This window comes from Phyllostomus discolor, chromosome 4, assembly GCF_004126475.2.
Source record: "Phyllostomus discolor isolate MPI-MPIP mPhyDis1 chromosome 4, mPhyDis1.pri.v3, whole genome shotgun sequence".
Classification (NCBI taxonomy): Eukaryota; Metazoa; Chordata; class Mammalia; order Chiroptera; family Phyllostomidae; genus Phyllostomus; species Phyllostomus discolor.
The window spans coordinates 193,605,772-193,627,269 of NC_040906.2; the positions used below are offsets into that span (position 1 = coordinate 193,605,772).

Here is a 21,498-nt window from a genome sequence, read left to right on the forward strand (position 1 = left end):
ATAAATGAGAATATTGTGGTAAATCCTAAAACAGTTAACAGCCACAATGGCAACATTTAAACTGCCTTTGCTCATTACTTGCTTGTTCTGAAACTATTTTGTGGTAAGATAAATACGGGTGATGGAGACTAGTTCATCAGGAAGCCATGGCTCGAAACCTCCCTCTTTCATATTAACATATTGTGTAAAACACCTAAGGTTACTTGCGAAATTAAAATTGTGTATGCCTAATCTTAAGTCCCGGTGAACGATCTTGGAATTGAACTTTATTATAGTCTTATCTATGCTTTCTTCTCTGTCATTACCACCCTTGACTTGGCTCTTTTTGTTGTTGTTTCCCTACTTATTTCTAGCCAAAATAGCAACTCATAATATGTTTACACAATGAATGGAGTCCCCAAATTATCCCAAGCCAACAGGGGACTACCACGCACTCTGTGTCATTTTCTCAAGCTGTCTTTATGACCCAGGCATGACAATTTGAAAATGAGGAATGAAAGAACTATTTTGAGGGTTTGGAATTGCTGTAAGAATTACTTTTAAAAGTACTTTGGAATTACCTTGAGAGAATTACTTTGAAAGGAGAGAAGGAAAAATGCAAGCAAAACGTGACATGGGTGAAAGAGAAAAGAGAAGACCTTGATGTCTTTGAAATAGGAAACAAAAAGAAGGAAAAAGAAGTTTAACAATGGAAATACTTTTAAAATTGTGTCAGAGATTACCAAGGGATATTGGGCAGAAATAGTCCAAATTTCTAAATTAGAATAAGAATGCCTTTCAATTTTATGACCTTGATTATTTTTAGATTCCTTTAAAATGTGTTAAATCATGAAATATTTCAGACTTATAGAAGAGTAGAGATAATACTACTAAAACATCTGTTAGCTATAACGAATGTTAACTTTTTGTCATATTTTCCCAGATCTTGTTTTTAAAATAAAATAAATTAGTATTACAGAACCTGTTTCCTTCTTTTCCATCCCATCCCATCTCTTTCCTGAAATAATCGTTATCCAGAAGTCAGTGTATATTCTTCCCAACTGTGTTTCTATATTTTTAACATGAACACTGATGTCTCAGTTATCAGTTGCTGTGCAACAACTTCACCAAAACTTACTGACCTGCAAAAACAACCATTAACTTTTTCTCATGATTCTGTGCTTGGTTTGGCTTTGCTGGGTGGCTTCCTGCCCCCTGTCGGACATCGGCTCACTCAGGTAGCTGCATTCCCTTGGGAGCTCTGCTGGAACCTTCACGATGTCCTCTCGTCCTCTGGGGCTCCCTCCACGTGGCCTCTCCACCGTACAGCTTCTCTCCAGTGTGGCAGCTGGCTGTTCAGAGGGCAGGGAGCAGAGGCTTGCAGCCCTGTTGAAGGCTAGGTGTGCAGTTTGGCACAGAGTCATGTCTGTAGCATTCTTTTGGTCTAATCAAGGCACAAGGCCAGCCCACATTCCAGGGGACAGAAAATTTCGACACTTAATGGGTGCAGGGGCAAAACACTTGTGGCGATGGTTAATCCACCGCAGTTCATGCTTTGGTCATAAATTAGTTATTCTCCTCCCACATGCAAAGTGTGCTTACGCTCTCCCAGGGACTCCCAGATCTTACCCGGTATAGCATCCAGCTTCAAATCCTTGTGATCTGCATCAGGTCTAAACACAGAGGTGGCTGCTTCAGGCAGTTTCTTCAGGCGCAGGTGTTCAGGTGTGGCAGCACTCGATCTGGTGCCCTGGGCACTAAAACAATACGTTACTGCGCCCCAAATGCCCACATACAGTGGTGAGCCAGGCATAGGAGAGCCTCAGCTGGCGCTGCACTCAAACACACCGGGGCAGTGGGCGGTAAATAGCAGGCACTGATACAAGGGACTCTGAAATCTGGTAGGAGCAAGTCTGATCGTCTGATAGCCATCCTTTCTTTCCCATAAACAGCTGGGCTCTGCTTGCAGCCGAGTAGATGTTGCAGGCTGCTTTCTACCTGTAGAAATTTGGGGGACCAGACACAACTTTTCTCTTTTCGTTTTATTAGGGGTTGGCAAATTACATCCTGAGGGACTGGTCTGCTTCGTGCCTCTTTCTCTATGGCATGTGACTGAACGATGGTTTGTGTATTTTTAATATCTAAAGGGTTGCTAATAACAAAACACACACAAAAGAAACAGAAAAGAATATGTGGCAGAGACTAGATGTGTCTCATAAAACTTAGAATATTCCCTGTATAGCCTTGTATGGGGAAATTTGCTGCCCCTGGTCCAGTAAGCACAGCTCGTTTGGAAGGCTGGCTAGCATGCACCTTCTCTTCGTGCATCTGAGAGAGTACCAACCTCGGAGGCTCCACGTGGGACTCTTTCTCCTAAATCAATCAATCAAATAGGCTCCGCCTCTGTGGGGAAGGGCAGCTCTTCCCCTGGTTTTCTCCTAGGAAGTGTGGGGCGGGGGGGGGGGGGGTACAAATTTATCTCCTCTTCTCACCTCCCCCAAACTCCCCATTAACGTGGGGAATAAATGATTGCCACTAATACAGTAAGTACAGTATAAGTCCATTTGACTAAAATATGGTTCTTTGCATATACAGAGATGTTCCTATGAATTTGGGAAAAAAGTTGCAAAGAGTATACAGTGAATTCTTACCTCTGTTAATTCTGAGTTGGAATAGGATAGATCCCGTGGAATTCAAATTTTCTATATAATTGTTGAAAAGTGTTGCAGTTATGAGGGCTTGTACCTTTCTATTAAAAAACCAAAATAATAATATTTTCCTCCTGGTTTCTTCTACTAACTATATAATTTTTTTTTTACTTTCAACCAGTAATTTTATGCAAAGAGTGAGGCAGCTCGTTCCTCCTTGCCTCCTGTCTCCCTCCCATTAGTCTGATAAGATTTGGTGAAGAATTAGATTTCATTTCATTTACTTGAAATTCCAGTGGCACCAGTTTCTGAATCTTCATGTATACTCCTATCTGAATGAAATGATTATTGATTAGAGAGAATATGTAGCCCTAGAGATACAAGCGTCTCTCAATGGCTTATTTAATTTAAGTTCTTTCTTGCCTCCTGTAGGAGGTGTGGTCTTGCTGGATTGAGCTGCTGCACTATTTGGACCTTGAGACCACCTGGCTAAACACGCTGGAAGAGCGGATGAGGGGCACAGAGGCCCTGCCCGAGAAGACAGAGGCTGTCAACGAAGCCCTGGAGGTGGGCGCCTGTGTGGCATCCGGGGAGTTTCTTCCTGTTGTCTGAAGCCCAATGAGTGTGAAAATGAGGGACCTAATGCCTGACACCAGCAAACACGTGTTCTCCCGCAGTGGTTTGCAGTGGAACTTGCGTTGCCTGCCATTGCCTGAAATGGTTATAGAATCATATCTATTTAGATCATTGGGGACCTACTCACTCAGCCTCCTGAGGTGGTTAGTTATTTGTTAATTAGTTCATTTTAGACACTGGAAAGCACTCTAGTGATTTTCCAGCTTTTTTTTTTTTTTTTTTTTTAACCAGTCCCTGGATACAAGTCAGCCTTATGTTATTAGGACAGATAACATATGTCCTGTTGCTCTCCTGTTTCTTCATGGAGTTATTTTTGCTCATTAGACGTGGCTACGGCTGTGTTTACAATGGCTCCTGCTCTGTGATCTGCAGACATGGGAAGCTGGAGGGCACACTGGGGAGGGAAGAACTGGAAGGGGGAGGATCCTGTCCCAGGAGCTTGTCTCCAGGCCTGGACTTGAGTTCCTTGAGGGCAAGAAATGCACCTCATTTTTCTTCTTCTTGTTACCAGCCCAGTGTGTGGTGCACAGTGACTTCATAACTCTGTGTTCAGTGGATTAAAATATGAAGAGAATAGATTTGTTTTAAAAAGAAGAGAGGAAGAGGATAGATAGGCTTTCAAAATTGTAAGGCTACTTACAGTCATCCAGTAGATGACTGGATTGGAAGTCAGAAGTCAAATGTAGTACCTAATCTTTGGGAGCTAGATGCTCTGCGGGAGAGGAGCTGTCACATCTTAAATAAAATAGCAGAGTGGGAGATTAAGAGCATTAAAAAAACAGAAAAGCTTAATTTAAAAAAATAGGTATTTTTCTTAGCATGAGAATGAAAACGTGCAGTCTACCCGAGGGGAGGGTGGAGGGGATAATGGGGGGAAGAAGGGGAAGGGTCGTCAAGGAGCATGTGTAAAGGACCCATGGGCAAAGCCAGAGGGGGAAAGGATTGGGGGTGGGAGGTGGAGGTGGGTGGGGGAGAGTGGGGGGCGGAAATGGAGACAACTGTACTTGAACAACCATAAAAATAAATATATAAAGTTAGAAATCAGTGACATAAAATAAATAAAACGTGTAGTCTAGAAATATGAAAATGAAGAAAAGTATAAGGCAAACCCTAAGATAAACACTTTTAAACATTTTGGTATTTTTTCTTCCTATTATTATTATTATTATTATCTTTAACATACATACTGGAAGGTAGTGCATTATAGTAACTAGATCGAAGGCTATGAGATTGTAAGGGTTCTAGAGTCAAGTTGGAATCTGAGCTCTTCTTTCTGCTGTGTGTATGTAGGCAAATTATTTAACTTCTCTGAATTTAGTGTTCCCGTCTGTGATATGAAGTAATACTTAACCCCTTGGGCAATTAGATTTGTGTGTATACAAAATTGTGTACGTAAACCAGGGCCTAGCCCTCTGTGTGTGTTATGGAAAACTGAGTACCTATTTTTAGTAATGCAATCAATAAGTTAGAGATAATTTTTATAGTATTATTTTCTGCTTTCAAATTTTGTATCATACCCTGAACATTTTCCCATGTAGTTAATAATTATTACAATTGTTTTATGGAGTTATTTTTATCATATATTCATACCAAGTTCTCAATTTTATGTATTTTTTAATACCATGATGGATATTTTTGCAAATTAATTATTTCTAGTCTTGTTCCTTAGGTAGATTTCTAGAAAAATGGAATTATTTGTTAAATAAATGGAAATTGTCCTGGATCCTTGATACATCAGCCTCCATAAATGCATTGTATTTCCCCCCATCCCTTTCCAGTCCCTGGAGTCTGTTCTGCGGCATCCGGCAGATAATCGCACCCAGATTCGGGAGCTCGGCCAGACTCTGATTGATGGAGGGATCCTCGATGATATCATCAGTGAGAAACTGGAGGCCTTCAACAGTCGATACGAAGAACTGAGTCGCCTGGTAAGAGCTGGGACGTGCATGCATGTAGATTAGGTGTTTGTGACATGGAGCTGACCAATTTTACCCAGGGGAAAAGTGGGTAACCAATATTAATGGGGCGTCGTGGGCTTTGAAATACTAGCTGAGGAAGAGTAGACCTGACTCTTACAAGGCAGGCAGAACTTGGTGATTAAAAAACATCTATCTTTGAGATGGTTTCTACTAATGACTCTTAAATTTCTTTTAAGGATCAGATTATAGCTGTATGTAAGAATAATAACTTGTGTTATTCCAGTAAATATTAGGGCCAGCGGAATTTGACATCAGCTGTTGTTATAAAATTCTATACTACCTTAATACACATCCAGAATGAATTACAACATGCATGTTCGTTTCAGTAAGTAGAGAAAGGAGACTCTTGATTTTTAGGAGCGTTGGGTGGGTGCTAGATGCTTTCAAACACATATCAAATAATAACTGTTGATGTTGAGGTTATCAATAGAATCAAGCTTAATTCAGAAGTGCAGCAAATAGTGGTTTAACACATATGAACATCTGTGAAACTTGGTTTAGACCTTGGAAAAAAAGATTTATATGTTCATTCTACTGATAGAAATTCTTGTTATGTTTTGTATTCATGTTGATAGGTTTATTACTGGTTCCTAAAAATGTCCTAAATTTATAATAAATGAGAAAATGACAAATTTTGTTCTCTGTTTAATAAGCAAGAAATCTTTATATTTTGTTACTGTATGTAGACAGCAGTAAAAATCAGTAATTCACTACAAGATATATAGGATACTAGAAGGACTTTTTCACTGTGATCATTGCTAGTTATTTAATTATATCACAGGACCAAGTCTTGAACTAGAGGTTCGATTTCTTTCCTTGGTGATCAGCATAGGAAGGTTTTCTTATATTCACTTCTTTATGTTCGTTCTGAGTGACTAATGATTCAATTTTGCCCCCTGTGTAGGCAGAGAGCAAGCAGATTTCTTTGGAAAAGCAGCTCCAGGTCCTGCGGGAAACTGATCACATGCTTCAAGTTTTGCAGGAGAGCTTAGGGGAACTGGACAAGCAGCTTACGACGTACTTGACGGAGAGGGTAGATGCCTTCCAAGTTCCGCAGGAAGCCCAGGTACTGCCCTAGGTTGGAGGTGTTTGAGTTGTGAGAAGAGCATATGCAATTCCCTCCTCACCTGCAAGAGAACCAGCCCCTCCTGCCATCCCAGCCGATAGTCTGTGAGAAAGGGTGACCTTGCTTATGGGGGAGCATGTGGGTTTTGGAGTTCTCTTGGTCTCTACGTGAAACCCTAGTAAATGGCCACCATTTTGAAATTACCGCATACTTAGCTATGAAATTGGGAAAATTCCTCTTTTATAAATAAGTGGTAAACATTAGAAATGACAAATGCAAAGACCATAGTTTGTGCACAACGTATAGTAGCCCATATGATGGTTATCATACTGAAAACTTACTAAAGCTTGCATAGGGACCTGCCTACCCTCAGTGCCAAATGACTGTAAAACATAAAGATATTTTCTCCTTCTTCTAATCTCTTCATAGAAAATCCAAGCAGAGATCTCTGCCCACGAGCTAACACTAGAAGAGTTGAGAAGAAACACACGTTCCCAGCCCCCGACCTCCTCCCCAGAAGGCAGGGCTGCTAGAGGAGGCAGTCAGCTGGATGTGCTGCAGGTGACGAGGGGGAAATGTGCGGGGAGTGAAAAGAAAAGGAGGAAGAGCTGGGTACTGGGACGGCTCGGTCTTCTTCTTGATGTGAACACTGAGACTGCAGTGATGCATGGCAGGCACACTGCACCCCAGAGCAGCAACAACGAACTGTTGCATGGGTGCAAAATAGTGAATCTGATTCTATGGTTGAGCTGAGAAGAGATAATGAACTAGCTTAGAAGTTAGCTTTGTAAATCTTTTCCCTGAACGCAGAGCTCCTGTCAGTTCTGCGCAGGGCTGGTAGGCGGAGCCGGCTGAGGGCCTGGGACCCAGCACCGCTTAGTGCCCTAATGGTGGATGCAGGATTGGCTTGCCCTCTGAGCATACAATGAACAGCACTTTGAGTTCTAGATTCCTGACTGTAGTTGCTGAACAGGTGAGATATTAATGAAGTTTTAATTCTAGTGAGGCCATCTCAGCTTTTTATGCTATCTAATATTGAGACACTGAGCATCAAGTAATTTATGACACAGGGTAACCTCACTGAGTTCCTTTACGGAGTGTTTTTATTGGTGCTTTATTTTTACAGCTCTTTCTCCGTATGTGTTATACTAATACTGTCTGCTGACAGATAATTTCATTTTTAATGTGAATTGCTTATTATTTGCATTTCTAAAACAGAGGAAACTTCGAGAGGTGTCCACAAAGTTCCAGCTTTTCCAGAAGCCCGCTAACTTTGAACAGCGCATGCTCGACTGCAAGCGCGTGCTGGATGGTGTGAAAGCAGAACTCCACGTTCTGAACGTGAAGGATGTGGACCCTGATGTCATCCAGACCCACCTGGACAAGTGTATGGTGAGGCCATTGGGTGGTTAGGGGGCCCAGTGGGTTTGCCAGCAGCTAGTATGGTTTCATCTAGCACAACATACATGGTTTATTCAATGATTGTTTGTCCGTGGTATGCTAAGATCTGGGATCTATGATGAAAGATAGCTTATAAAATAAGAAGTGTGTTCTTCTCCTCCAAGGAAATTAAAAGAGGTAGGAGAGATAGATAAGAGAGAGTAAAATCAATTATTACAGTGTCATGAGATAAAGAAATGAGAAAAGGCATATACACACACATACACATGTGTGTATACATACATACATACATACATATACACACATATACCTGATTAAAAAAACAAAGGGAACTCATTGTTATGAAGAATGAAGTTATGAAAGGCTTTGGAAGAATGTGACTAATAAACTAACTTTTAAAGGTTAACTTTGAGTTAGCTAGAAGATCCATGCCTACTTAGAATGGATGTTAGGAGTATTACAGTGTAAAAAAAAATCATTCTTAAGGATAGTTAAATTTTAAATTTTAATTCTTAAAGTTTAAATTTAAAATGTGAAGGAAGACATTATACTTAAAATATATGTCAGAAATATTATTGCAGAAAAAATCATTCTCTAGGAAAATTAATTTTAAATCAAAGTTTAAACCCAGGGTGTGAAAGAAGAAATTATTTAGAGGTCTTTATTACTACTGTAGTCTTGAACTTTAAAATTCAGTTACATATAAATTAAAAAATGGGGCTAAGCATTCACAGTCTTAGAATTAGCGTCCTGCTGGAGAAGAATCATGAAGAAGCTCAAGATGCCACTTGTTAAGAGAAGAAAAGTTTGGGATGAGTGTGCTTTTCAAAATTATAATCTACATGTGTTTGTTACATAGCAAAGATTGTCTGATTATTCAAAAGCGGAAACAGGTGGCAGAATGCATAAATAGGATACATTTCTATACGTAAGTGTGTGTGTACACGTGCGTGTGACATATGTTAGTATTTACTGAGATATAGAGGTCAGCAAAGCAAGTACTGTCCTTGACCGCATGTAGTGTGGTCCAGTGGTCTGTGATGATGGGACAGAGCCACGGGAGACGCTTTAGGTCAAGGCCAGCACAGAGTGAATATTTTTGTTTTCAAGGTGACTAGGAGGAGGACAGCTCTGTTTGTCTTGTATAACTCTGACTTCTTTCAGCCATATCCATCTTGATGTATTGGGCTGTCATGTGTTTTTCCACCATGTGAGTAGGAGGTATTGATTGTGGTAGACTTGGTTCTTCAGAACAGTGTTGGAAAGAAAGTGAATGTTGATGCTTTCAAATGCTCATACCCAGAAAGATAGCCGGAGTTGGCTTTTTTCCTAGTAATAGCATTCAGGATTTTTTTAAAAACGTAATTTGAAAGGTGATAGACATTCAATTTTTCATCTTGATATTTTCCTATTTTATGTAGGAAAAATGTTCATAAACTCATAAACTTTTAAAATACACATGAGGGTTTTTTAAAAAAATAATCTTTGTTTATTTTCTTCTCTGATTTTAAAAAGTTATTGCATCTTTGATTTCATTTTACTCATTTTGGAATCCAAATCTGGGGAACATAAAGCCCTTTGATGCCCGTGGTGAATTCGTAGCCATCAATCTGGATAAGCCGTGTTCTGAAATGATTCTGCTTACCAGATTTTCACTGTCATGTGTGTGATTTGTCTTGTTTTATTTTTAAGAAACTCTATAAAACTCTAAGTGAAGTCAAGCTTGAGGTGGAGACTGTAATCAAAACAGGAAGGCACATTGTTCAGAAGCAGCAAACCGACAACCCCAAGGGGATGGACGAGCAGCTGACTTCTCTGAAGGTGCTCTACAATGACCTGGGCGCCCAGGTGAGGCCTCCCCCACCCCGCTCGCTCTCTCTGTCCCTCTCGTGCATCTACCTTACAGTTTCACTCCTGGGAGAATGCATGTGTAAATTTTATGGCATTAATAATTTCTTCAGTAATTCCTATGATTTTTATTAATTTTTTAAATGTTTATGTTGCTCTTAGAGCGATTACTAGTTGCTCTGAAACTCATTTTAAATCGTTAATCCAGATTCACTTTACATTTTCCGTGACTACTGATATTTCAGAAATTATTCTAAGGAAACTTTATTTAAAAAATAGACCCTGTTTTAACCTGAAGTTATTCATCCTTGGAGATTTAAATTGAATAGTCTACCGAGAATGTTAAAACATCAGGAATCCAATAAATACGTGATGGGAAGTTCACGTTAATTAGCAGGATTTAAAATCCTTTCAAGAAACATCTATAATTTGGGCGTTTTGATGAAGTCGTTGGGGAGTCATTGGGCCGATTACTACTGATGGGATCGATAGGCTTAGCGTCTCCTCTCACGGAGAGTCTCGGCTTTGAAAGCAGGGCAGCAAGAAAGAGTGTGAACTGAAACCTCGGCCGTGTCCAAGAACTGTGGTACATACGGTTTTAGATCCTTCCTGGGCTAGGAAATAGCAACGGAGCTTCTGCAAGAGCCCGGAGAAAACTAGCTGGAATGTTCTCACTTGGTTCAAATCAGTGAGAATGAGCAGCCTGTACATTTCCTGGGCAGTTTTGACCTCACTTCTGCAAGTTGAGGTGGTTGCTTTTGTATCATTTTGATATACTGTGCCTCTGGAACGCATATCTCAGGGCATCTTTTTGCTATTAACCTGTTGAAGTGACTGATTCTGATTCACTCTTACTCACGTTCCGTTCCCTCCCCCTCCCTTCTTGCCAGGTGACGGAGGGAAAGCAGGATCTGGAAAGAGCATCGCAGTTGGCCCGGAAAGTGAAGAAGGAGGCTGCGTCTCTCTCAGAGTGGCTTTCTGTTACAGAAACGGAGCTGGTACAGAAATCCACCTCAGAGGGTTTGCTTGGCGACCTTGACACAGAAATTTCCTGGGCGAAAGTAAGTTGTAGTTCCAGTGAACTGCCAGGGTCACGCCCGGGTAACCTGAGGCATGTTGTTCAGGGCAATTTGGGTGGATGTCATATTAAATGCAGCCTTTTCTTTTCTTCCGTTATTTTTTTCTACTTCTCTGTCCTAAGCAAAAACAATGGGAATATTTTTAAAAAACAACTATTTTAAGAAGCTTTTATTGTCTTGATTCCAAAAGCACTGAACTCAAATGGATCACCAGTGGGTCTTCGTAAGTGTTATGCTTATGCGGCACTTGGAAACATAGCCAGCACCTTCAAAACTGATGGCGTCCTTCTGGGTGTTCATTCTTCACCAAGTATTGGGCTGAGTTTATTTGTTAATTCTTCCATAATAACTTTCGCACCAGTCACGGATGTTTCTATTGCACACTGATGTAAAGAGCACAGGGACAGGATTTTCAAACGAATTAATAAAAGATAAAGAGTTTTCTTTAGTCTTTTAGTTACTTTGAAATTGCCTAGATCAGAGAGTGGATTTGCCAATGCTCTTTGGAGATGGGCAAATGTCCAAGGCATTTTCCATTCCCAAATTTATTCTCCAAGAAAGAAACGTGTACACTAGAGAGAAGTACTGAAATAAAACATCGAAGTTTCTATAAAGTCAGATTGGCTTTGACATGCTGTGCTTGTGCTGGCCTGTGGGTACTGAAGAGGACGTGGTCTGAGAACGTGGGTGATACAACTCCTTAATGTCAGTGCTCTGGGGACAGAACAGTTGAGTGAGGGCCAGGATATTAGGCACTAGAAAGAGTGTTCTCGGTTTAGAAGAGAGCTTGTGAGAACCATAATTATGCCATGGGCTGTGCGAAGTGAAAAAAAGTGTGTGAAGGAAATGAGCAATGCTAGCATTTAGGGCTGCGCTGTGGATGAATGCAAAGCAAAGGTACCAAACTTTATTTTTGTTACATTTAACTTTTTCTGGGAAATACTATCTTCTTTATACAATATACTTTGAAGGCCCTTGTTTTCTTCTTAGTAATACAAGATATGTAAGTTCACTGAATGACACTTGCATAGTGTAGCAATAAAAAGGCAGGAGCAAAACCCGTCCACAGTCAGAGACCACCCTGTTCCTGTCCCGGTCTCTCACGGGACATGTGCAGGTGTGGGCAGGCATTCAGACAGAATCCTCTTGTGTCTAGTGTTGCGTGACCTCAAACAGACTTATCTTTAACATTTCCCTTTACCTGCAAGTGTTTTTGTATTGCATGTTGGAGTTAAGTGTAGTGTTTAATTGCATATTTTATCTTATATTGTTCTACTTCTCCATTTGTGTTCATTTAATTTATTGCTGATTTTCACTAGCGTAAAAAGTGCTATGGTGAATGTACTTATAATTAAGTCATAACATGTATTCATAATTATTTTCTGAGGATAAATTCTTAGACCTGAAAATATTGGGTCTAGGGATATATCCATTTTAAAGGTTTATGTGTATAATGAAATTGTCCTTGAGAAATGTATACCTACCAGCTCCTAGCGAGAATTCCGGCTTGCGTGTTTTAATCACAACTTTGACAGTGGTAGGCAAATATCATGTTTTGGTTATTTAATTAGAACATTTTCCATAAGTTTATAGACCATTTGTAGTATTTATTTCTATTTATTTATTTATTACAGTTTATTAATTTTTATTATTGTTGAATTACAGTTGTTCCCATTTTCCACCCAGTACTCTCCCCCACCCTACCCGTGCCCACCTCCCACTTTCAATCCTCTCCACCCGCATTGTCTTTCTTTTAAAAAATTGGCTTTTGTTGTAATTCTGACCATTTTTAGATCACCAGTTCGTCTTTTAATTTAGAACTCTTTACCTGTTATAATTATTAATGTGTAGTGTGTTGTCTGTTGCTGCAAAAATATTTTTTGCCACTTTAGTTCCCTTTCTGTTCTGTATATAGTCTTAGAAATGCTGTTATATGTTTTTAAAAAATAAAATAATCTTTTCATTATTTATGCCATTAGTGCTTAGAAAGGCCAACTCTGCTCCAAGGTTATGTGCTTATTTACTTATATTTTCTTCTAGCTCTTTTATAGTTTCATCTTTTTTATCTTTAATGCTTTAATCCTTCTGGAATTTATTTTGGTGTATATGATGAGGTAAGGCTGTAACCTTTTTTCCAAGTAGTTAACCAGTTATTTCAGCACTGTTTACAGTAATTACCCCTTCCTCATTGATTTGATGTGCTAACTTTGTTCTTTTTGGCTGTTGATTGTCTTTGTTTTCTGATTCACTGATTGGACCCTGTAAAATGTTCTTCAGCTATTTAACTATGTGGCTTTATAATATATTCGAACATGTACTTAATGGACTCCCTGCCTTTATGCTTCTTCTTTTGTATACACTCACAGGAACTTTAGGATTATTCCCAAATTCTTCAAAAATTCTGTTAGAAATTTTTATTTGAATTGCATTAAATTTATAGATTTGTTTTGAGGAGAATTGACATCTTTGTTATTTTGCTTTTTAGTCGCATGATATGCCTCATTTCCCACCAAGTCCCTTATATCCCCACATGCCACTTTGATGATTTTCCTCAGAAACATTATACAAATACGCAAAGCAGTTTATTCATACTTATTTATTTTGTGAACTGTAAAAAGCACACCTTTTCTCTTTTTTACTAATTGCCTATAGCTGGCACATCGATGTTATGGATTTTTATGTATTTAATTTTTATTCACTCATCTTTGCATACTTATAAATTCAATTAATTTTTCAGGTAAAAGCAATAAATAATAAGCTTGTCTCTTCTGAAACTACTCATTCTTCACTCTTCACTTGCCATTTAGTCTCATTTCAGATTTGAAATAATGAAGATGGTATAGACAAATCATGAATTCATAGCACATTCTCTTCATGAGAGTAAATCAAATGAAACATCATTATGTAACACAAACTCCCATTTTTTCAAAGTTGTGTTTCAGGTTTAAGAAATATGCATGTTTCACAACATTTTAATGTATTTGCACTTAAAAAAATTGGTAAAATGATTTTCAATGAAAAATTTAAATAGCATTTTTATTCCTGAACTTAGTGTTTTTATAACGTAGCTTAAATATCATTATTTTCAATGAAGTCATTTTCTTTACAGTAAAGCCTGTAAGCATAGATAGCATGTGTACTATTTCAGTTTAATTACTTACAATTAATTCTTTCTTGTAGTTCTTAAAAACTATCTCATCAGTCAGTACATAACCACTGAAGGAATGCAGCAAGTCTTACCTTCAGGGAGCATGGCTGTGGGTATTCTGTTTTTTTTCTACCTGCTGGAGAAGGACACTTATGAGAGACGTTTTAGTGCCTTTAAAAATATCAGTAATTGACATGGCCAAGTGAGTGTTTAAACCTTGACTCACTGGTGAATTTGCAATTTTTATGCCTTCCCAGCTATGACTTAATGATATGAGATTAAATACAGACTTGAGCTCCTTTATTTAAAGGGTTTGCTTAAATGTTGGTTTAAAAAGGTTCAACAGCTGTAAGTTAAACAGGCACATGTCACTTTTCCATTGAGAGAACATTATAGTTTTTATTTTGAAACTCAGTATTCTCTCTGTAACTGTCTACACTTCGCTTACTCATACTTAGGAACGTGAGAATCCAGTTGTCAATACCCCATGTAGAGTGCTACCTTTGTTCATTATGACAGTCGTGAGACCAGACTTAGATGTACCTGTTCTTATGATTTCCTTCAGATGAAACATTGTTTGTAGATCTTATACAGCAAATTATATGTTAAGTCATCTAGTTATAGGATGTAATCTTTGCAAGTAAATATAGTACACATCAGTTGTATCCTGCAGTAATTAAGGAAATCAATTCACTATGAGTTTTTTAGAGTTGTGAGTTCTGGGATAGTTCTGCTTTGCTATCTTTAGTTATAGAAAATGAAATTAATTATTTACATCTGGAGTTATGATGAAGATAATTAGTGTTGTATGCAATACATGGAATTTATACTTCAAATAAATAAATTACCTTTTTCATGCCTGAATTTAATACATTTCTTGCTATTTGCATAATTAAATGTTTTAATTTTTATTAGCAACTTAAAAGCTCTCACGTGTTAATAAGTTATGGAATTTTGTAAGCCTTTGGCAATTAAAAGCTTTCTAGGGAGCATGTGGAAGAAAGATTTTTTTAAAAATGAAAGTTGTAAAAAGTTTTATAATGTGGAAGATCAAGTGGGTCTTGCTTGGTATTTTTATTTTCTAGAATATTCTGAAGGATCTGGAAAGGAGAAAAGCGGATTTAAACGCCATCACAGAGAGCAGTGCCGCCCTCCAGAGCCTGATTGAGGGCAGCGAGCCCGCGCTGGAGGAGAGGCTGTGCGTCCTGAACGCCGGGTGGAGCCGGGTCCGCACCTGGACCGAGGACTGGTGCAGTACCTTGATGGTATGTGTCTGAAAAAGTAATGATGACGTTTTCTCCCCTTTAATGATTTAAAAGTGAATACAGTTTTGATTTGAATTTCAAATTCTACTTTTTCTGTCACAGTAATCTTTTGCTCGTGAATTCATTTCATCACGTTTTATTTTTTCCTTTAAAAAAAGAATAACTAGAAAGAGTTCAAAATGTCTCTGTTAGGTAATAAATCATTTGTAGTTCACATAGAAATGTGTACTTTAATATCTTAGTCAGTGTACCTTTTGTTACATTTTAATGATTTAATCTTATTTAATTTTCGTATTATTATAAACTATATATAATATTTATGATGTTCTAATAATAGTATAGTAGTTAAGAGCACAGGCTCTGGCATCTGGTGGCCTCAGAGAATTTTGACTAGTTGGGTGACCTTGGTCAAGTTACTCAAATGCTCTCCAAGTCTCAGTTTTCTCATACGTAAAATGGGCATGTTACCACTTCTACCTCATGCAGTTTTTGTGATTATTATATGACATGAACTATGTAGTGCTCTAATATAGCAATACATAAAAGGACCAATTTTAGATTCTATAATGATGGTTATGATAATTGTTAAGTTTTATGTGTTATTGCTCTTTGGTTATACCAATATACTGGTAATTACTCCATGGACGTAGTGACCATTTAATTTTTATAGCGGTTTTCTGTTTTTCTTCCACTAACAATGAATATTATCAGTAGAACTCCCTTAGAGGGAGTTGTCATTTATAAATCATTATTTTGTTCTGACATGCCATAGATAGGACTTTTCCCAAATTTATAGAATTACTAGGACAGAGAAAAATAGATTATTGTGTGTGTGAACGTTTATTGAAATCAGTCAGAATGTGTAGGGCATGGGAGGTCATGGGCTCACATTGCGATCTGTCAGATTCAAATGCAGAGTTCATGTAAAACTCATCATCTGCATGACCTTGGGTGTAAATTACTTGATGTCACTAAGCTTTAATTTTCCTAGATATGCAGATAAAAGAACATACTGACAGAATTGTTAAATGTTGAATAACAATTGTGAAATTCTTGGCTCATAGAATATGTTCGTTAAATGTATTTGTTTTTGTTATAAGTAGCTTTACATTTTCATACCCCTTACTTTTTTCATTTTTCGTCTGTACCTTCTGAATTCTTTTTTCAAGAAATATCTTTCTAGTCCTATTAGAATATTGATTCACCTGCTTTACTGTGGTAAATAACTCTGGTGCCTATCACTTCTTCTCACTTAAAATGCAGATCATAGTCGAAACTTTTCTCAGGTCTTGTATTCTCATTTTATTTTTCAACTACTGTTCATATCATAGGTTACTGATTTGTTTCCTTGTCTTTTAAACATGTTTCTTCTAAGTTTTTTTTCTAGTTTCATTTATCCTATAAAATACAGTTTCTAAACTGTAATTTCATCATAAGGCTCCCCTCCTCTTTTTGATCAGGTTCTGAATTCTCACCTTAGTGACACTGGTTTTGCCCAGTTTATTTGGCTTAACTAGTTTTCTCTTGTGTTCGAATTTGTTATTTCAATTGAATTTCATATTCTACTGTAGGAAATACACCTGAGGTCTGACCCAGGTGTTCTGTTAAGTGCTGATGACACAGAGGTGAAAAGACACACACCCTACCCTCTAAGGTGTTACAGTCTATTAAACAGGTAGAACCTTATTCAATCTCTATTTTAATCATCCTTTTATATTATTACTGTTAAAAATGACATTTAAAAAGTGTTTGCTCTGGCCTGGTAGCTCAGTTGGTTAGAGCATCTTCCTGATATGATAAGATCTAGGCTTTGATCCCTGGTCAGGGCACATATAAGAATCAACCAATGAACATATAAATAAGGAGAACAATAAATTAATGTTTTTCTTTCTCTCTCTCCCTTCCTCTCTCTCTCTCGCTCTCAAATCAATAAATAAAAAATTTTAAAAAGTGCTTAACCATAACCATGCATTCTTAGGAATGAGGATTTATTCCCTGGGAAGAGTCTTGTAGTAAGATAGAAACCCTTTAAATTCAGCACGATAATGGGCTCTTTGAAGGTTTTTTAAATCTCTCTAAAGGTTATCATCTTAAATATTTTATGTAATTATGGTTATATCAGCATTTTATTAATCCTCTTCTAGAGCCATCAGAACCAGTTGGAAATGTTTGATGGAAATGTTGCTCACATAAGTACCTGGCTTTATCAAGCGGAAGCTCTATTGGATGAGATTGAAAAAAAGCCAGCAAGTAAACAGGAAGAAATCGTGAAGGTAGCAAACATGGGATCAGTACTACTTGTGGGGATGGAAGGTCTGGCCGTGGTCTCTTCTTTGGTAGGATGTGCCACGTTCCTTGTGCCACCTTCTTCCCATGCAGGCGATTCAGCAGTGTTTATTTGGAGAAACTGAAATCTTGAATAAGTCTTAATGCATGAACAGTTATTATGCAAGTCCATTGTATTAAAAATCTCTTATTAGTAACCCCAGACATTTATTTAATTCTGAGTTAGCATTACATCCATGTTTGGTTTTGATTTTTCTCACGTTATAATTTTGTGTTTTCTTGCAATTAAATTAGCGTTTACTGTCTGAGCTGGATGACGCCAGACTCCAGGTTGAGAGTGTTCACGATGAAGCTGTTGTTTTGATGAGTGCTCGCGGAGGCTCAAGCAGGGAGCTTGTGGAACCAAAACTAGCTGAACTGAATAGAAACTTTGAAAAGGTGTCCGAACACATCAAAAGTGCCAAAGTGAGTAATTATATGTATATTTTAAAAGATTTTATGTATTTGTTTTTAGAGAGAGGGGAAAAGCAGGAGAAAGAGGAGAGAAACATCAGTGTGTGGTTGCCTCTTGTGCGCCCTCTACCGGGGACCTGGCCTGCAAGCCAGGCATGTGCCGTGACTGGGAATCGAACTGACTGACTGGTTCGCAGGCTGGCACTCAATGCACTGAGCCACACCAGCCAGGGTGTAATTATATTTTTATATAAAGCTGTTTTCATATAATTTTATATCTAAATTATAGATGAGTATGTGGTACATAAGTAAAAACTTTTAAAAGTACATTTTTCATTGAATGGAGCATTTTTTTATTTGTGGTTGTGCATATGAAGGAGAAAAAATATGAAATGAAAACTGAATAAAGTAACCAACTTGAGAGAAGGTTTCAGAGTCTCAGGAAATTGTTAAAATTGGCTATAAAGTAATGTAACTAATTCCCAACCAAAGCATGCATATTAAACTCATTTTATAGCCATAACTTTATGCATTTGTGTACACTGTATACTTGTGAATTTGTTTTTTGCGTGTGTTGACACTTCTAAATGTTACAAGAAATTTCACAATTTAGGCCTAATGTAGAAAGCTGGTACCTTGTTTTACAGATTTGAAAAAGGGACTTATAAATTTAATTAAGAGGATAATAAGTAATAGCTTTTCTAAAAATAGCTTCAATATTATAATTTATCTCTTTTTGAGTATATCTTTTTTATTCTTTCTTTTCTTGTTTCATGAAGGGAGGGAATGAAATATTTTACAATATTATAGTGATTTCAAGGCCAGGCATGTGGTTAGTGCTCAGAACTAATGTTTTGCTCTGATGAAAACATTTTGAAAGTTTGCTAGGGGAAAATAACAAAACAAAACAACACAACTGACATGGAGATTATTTAAACTATCCTGAGATAGAATTCTGAGATTTTTTTAGAATCTCCACTATGCCCATTGAATGGCATTTTTTGAGTATTTAAATAATTATACCTCTAGAGAGTCATGTCTTGAAATTATTTAAGAGGAAGGATCCTCTTTTTTTGCAGGAATTAAAATACCCTCTAACTTGGCTTTAATTTGAAATATCTGATGTAATAAACCATCCTATCTTTCGTAGCTTATGAATAAATTTAGATCATTCACAATTTAAAGAAAACAGACAAATGTCTCGCTTTAACCTTTGTCTTCCTTTGCTTTAACCTTGCCTCCCTATCTTCTGACCTGCGCTCATTTATTTTTTCAGTAGATCTGTGGGGGACTTTTCTTGTCATAAGAGTAATGTACAAGACACAGGGATAGAGCTGGAGGAAGTGCAAAGAAACAGAGTTATCATTGTCCCCATAAATAACCTCTGTTAATGTATGGGCATATGTGTCCATTCTTATGCGTATAGGATATTAAAATGTCAATAAATTTGTATTGTCTGCATATTCCCTTTTGACATGGTTTTTAATGGCTATGAAGTATTTTAAGTGAATTGTTATAATTTTCTAAGTTAGTTTTTACTTTTATTGTGCTTTTATAAATATTGCTTCTTTAAAATTCTTTTATGCATGTCTGTTTTCTCATCTTTTAATATACCCTGCGGATCAATTCTTAGAATTCCTTGAAATTGTTGCAAAAGTTGTGTATATAAATACTGTTAAAATGATTTCCCAAAGATTCCTACAGAAAGTCTGGGCCAGTTTATACTTTCACTACCATCATGTCAGAGGCGACTTTGCCCATGCTCAGCCAACACTGCGTATCATTCTCTGGCACGTTATTTAGTTTTATTCAAGTTGCTACATTGGGTTTAGTTACATGAATATAAAGTCTTTGTCAGTGGGCCTTTCCTGAAATTACTTCTTTGAGAAATATGTACTTCCTGGGAGTTTGGCTGTCAAAATCCAGGGGCAATTATACTGGGGAAAGGTAACTAGAGGGCTTTCTTTGGGAGGTACCTGTCCTAGGTGGTGGCCTTTCTCTTTGTCTGTGGCCATGGCGGGCATGGCTTTTGGATCACGACACTAATTCCTGTGGTGCTCATGTGTGGTCTCAGGATCCTCCACGCAGTCTTCAAGGCAGTCACAGTGCTTTGCACGTTACTTCACATTTCTTGCTAGAGTTTGGAGAAAATAGGGAATTCAGAGAAGCTCAAATCGGTAAAATCATTGCTATAAATGAGTGAAATTAAAGTCAGTTCAAATAAATGCTAGGTCCTCTTTTGACACTCCACTCCTCTGATCAATGACAGAAGGTCAAGTTCAGAATATGTTTTCAAAGGATACTTTTTTTCCCCCACAGTTGCTAATTGGCCAGGAGCCAGTATCCTACCAAAGTGTGGTCACCACTGAAGCATTTGAAGCTGAGGTGCCTCTCTCTGACTTGGAAAAATTAGAAAATGACATAGAAAATATGTTAAAAGTTGTAGAAAAACACCTGGAATCCAGTCATGAAGATGAAAAGGTTTGGTTCAAAATTTTAAAAATCACGATGCTCTTATTTTTCTTCTTTGTTAATTGTCTTTTTACATCAGTGTTGCTTACCCAAATATCTGCCAAACAGAACAGTTCAAATGTGATGTTCTGAGTGCAGTGTAGTTGATTTATGTGATGCTTACCAAAATAGACACAGCACTTTCTGACTTAAAAGTAGTGTCCTCTTAACACTATCTAAACTAGCGTTCTTTATGAGATGTTTTAGCATCAGATATTAAATATCTCAAAAAAACCATGGTATTTCCATTGTATATAATTTAGATGAACATATGTTGACTTACAGGTTGTAGGGCAGGTCTCCTACTTGGGAGCTGATGCTGAGTGACCGGATGCCTTTTTCTTTTGAGTAAATTTTTTTCTTTTGAACATTCAGATGGATGAGGAAAGAGCCCAGATTGAGGAAGTTTTACAAAGAGGAGAAGAAATGTTACATCAGCCTATGGAAGAAAATAGAAAAGAAAAGATCCGTTTGCAGTTGTTACTTTTGCACACCAGATACAACAAAGCTAAGGTACGTTCACGAGAGCATGTCCACCTGCATGACGCGCTCCGACCCCGTCACTCAGGTGCTGCCCACTGTGCGAGCACTCACGGACACCTCCGCCACACTGGCTGGAATGCTGTCTCCTCTCTTCCAGTGTGTGCTGTTGGATACGTTTGTATTTCTAGATGGGGCAAGAGTCAAAGAAAGTAGAAACACGAAACTTTATCATTGGTCATTTCTGATAATGTGCTGAACTGTAAAAAGGATCTGTTTCTTTTGGGAGGGGCTTCTTCCTCCGGATCTATATTTTCTATGTACAGGTCAAAAAAGTTTCTGGTTTACAAATAACCAGATATATGAAATTGGTAAACTATGATTTATATTCTAAAAAAGGCTCAGTGCCAGCTCCCTTTTCGATGGCCACATTCCCAGCCGCACTGTAAATGGGCTGGTGGTCCCCAGGGTCTGTTCTTGTTACAAATAAATGCAGACCTCTAGATTAAATGCCATTATTAACAGCAGCGCTTTTAGTTTGATTTTTTATTTCATTTAGGAATTGTAACCGTTTTCAAGGTCACTCACGCAATGAACATGTATTCACTATCATCTTTGAATTTGCAGAGGAATATCATGTTTTAGAAGTTCAAATAGGGATGTAGTGAAACTATGAAGAAGCTACTTTAATTCATGAGTAGAAGAACTTTGGCTATTTG

At 37.8% G+C, this 21,498-nt stretch overlaps 1 protein-coding gene across 4 annotated transcripts in view; it reads left to right on the top strand.

Moving 5' to 3' along the window:
- Positions 1-21,498, top strand: part of UTRN (utrophin) — a 504,099-nt gene that overhangs the window by 210,625 nt on the left and 271,976 nt on the right. For all 4 annotated transcript variants that reach the window (XM_028510941.2, XM_036024842.1, XM_036024843.1 and 1 more), the window contains 12 exons: positions 3,060-3,194; positions 5,042-5,191; positions 6,147-6,308; positions 6,738-6,869; positions 7,527-7,700; positions 9,402-9,557; positions 10,448-10,618; positions 14,870-15,049; positions 17,194-17,322; positions 17,630-17,800; positions 20,108-20,269; positions 20,675-20,812. In XM_028510941.2, coding sequence (XP_028366742.1) covers positions 3,060-3,194; positions 5,042-5,191; positions 6,147-6,308; positions 6,738-6,869; positions 7,527-7,700; positions 9,402-9,557; positions 10,448-10,618; positions 14,870-15,049; positions 17,194-17,322; positions 17,630-17,800; positions 20,108-20,269; positions 20,675-20,812 — 1,860 coding nt within the window. The remainder of the gene's footprint in view (positions 1-3,059; positions 3,195-5,041; positions 5,192-6,146; positions 6,309-6,737; positions 6,870-7,526; positions 7,701-9,401; positions 9,558-10,447; positions 10,619-14,869; positions 15,050-17,193; positions 17,323-17,629; positions 17,801-20,107; positions 20,270-20,674; positions 20,813-21,498) is intronic.